Genomic DNA, 988 nt, shown 5'->3' on the forward strand with positions numbered 1-988 from the left:
CTGGCCTCTCCCACGAGGAGAAGCGAGGTGCCATGCACCAGCAAACATTCCCTCAATAGCTGCAGACGGACCAGCTGCCTCAGATGCGGTGACCGCAGAGGACCTACCAGCAGTCCCATGGGGAAACATAGGAAGGAGATGGGGCAATAGGAAGAAGAAAACCAACATTTACTGAGCACCAGATGATACCAGCATCTCAGTACTTTCACATATAAGATTCATTTCACACTTGGCAACAATGCTTGTAGATTGAGATCACCCCATTTTTACAGACAAGGAAACTGAGGCTCACGGCTGAGGCACATACAGCAAGCAGTGGAACCAGGATTTGAAGCCACATCAATCATCCCCTCACCCTCGCCCACCCCAAGGCTGCTGCTCTGGGTCCTTCTCACTGCAGCCAGGCCTTTGACCAGAAAGGGCCTCATTCTATTACCCAGGTGCATCCTGAGGCCGACGAAAAAAAGCCCCTTGCCCCAGGAGCTCCAGCCTCTAGATCTCCAGGCTTCGATCAGAATCTGCCAAGAACTAGCCCCTCCCTCCCCTGCACCTTTGTTTTTCTTCCCACTGGGCCCTGGCTCTGGGCTGATGGGGACCTGACATAGCATGCCTGCCCTTTGGGGCCAGGTGTTTGCTAAACAGGCTGGGCTGGTGGAAGCTCCCTGTTTGCTCATGGTGACAAGGGGCAGGAGGCAGAGGAAAGGACAGTGACACGTGTCACTGGGGGAGGCCTGACACTTGTGTGGGTCTGTCACTGGGCTCCCTTCCCAATCACTCTCTTCTTCCTTCTTCTCAGCATATGTCCAAATTTTAGGGCCCTCACAGCCCTTATGGGCAGAGAGCATGAGGGCAGGCTCCAGTCCCCAGAGAGCAGCGGGCAGGGCAGCAGGGCCTCTGGGGACTGGAGCCTGTCCTCATGCTCTCATGCTCTGACCTCTAGGGTCAGCTCTGCTTTCTAGGGAGTCCTACCACCATGATGCCTCCAGGC

The 988-nt window shown here is 55.6% G+C and overlaps 1 protein-coding gene across 1 annotated transcript in view; it reads right to left on the reverse strand.

Moving 5' to 3' along the window:
• The window catches only part of QSOX1 (quiescin sulfhydryl oxidase 1), a 50,925-nt gene that overhangs the window by 33,350 nt on the left and 16,587 nt on the right, over nt 1-988 (reverse strand). Inside the window, exon 3 of the mRNA XM_023510757.1 lies at nt 275-281. Within this exon, the coding sequence (XP_023366525.1) occupies nt 275-281 (7 nt within the window). The remainder of the gene's footprint in view (nt 1-274; nt 282-988) is intronic.

Source organism: Otolemur garnettii, unplaced genomic scaffold (assembly GCF_000181295.1).
Source record: "Otolemur garnettii isolate 467f Iridium unplaced genomic scaffold, OtoGar3 scaffold00016, whole genome shotgun sequence".
Classification (NCBI taxonomy): domain Eukaryota; kingdom Metazoa; phylum Chordata; class Mammalia; order Primates; family Galagidae; genus Otolemur; species Otolemur garnettii.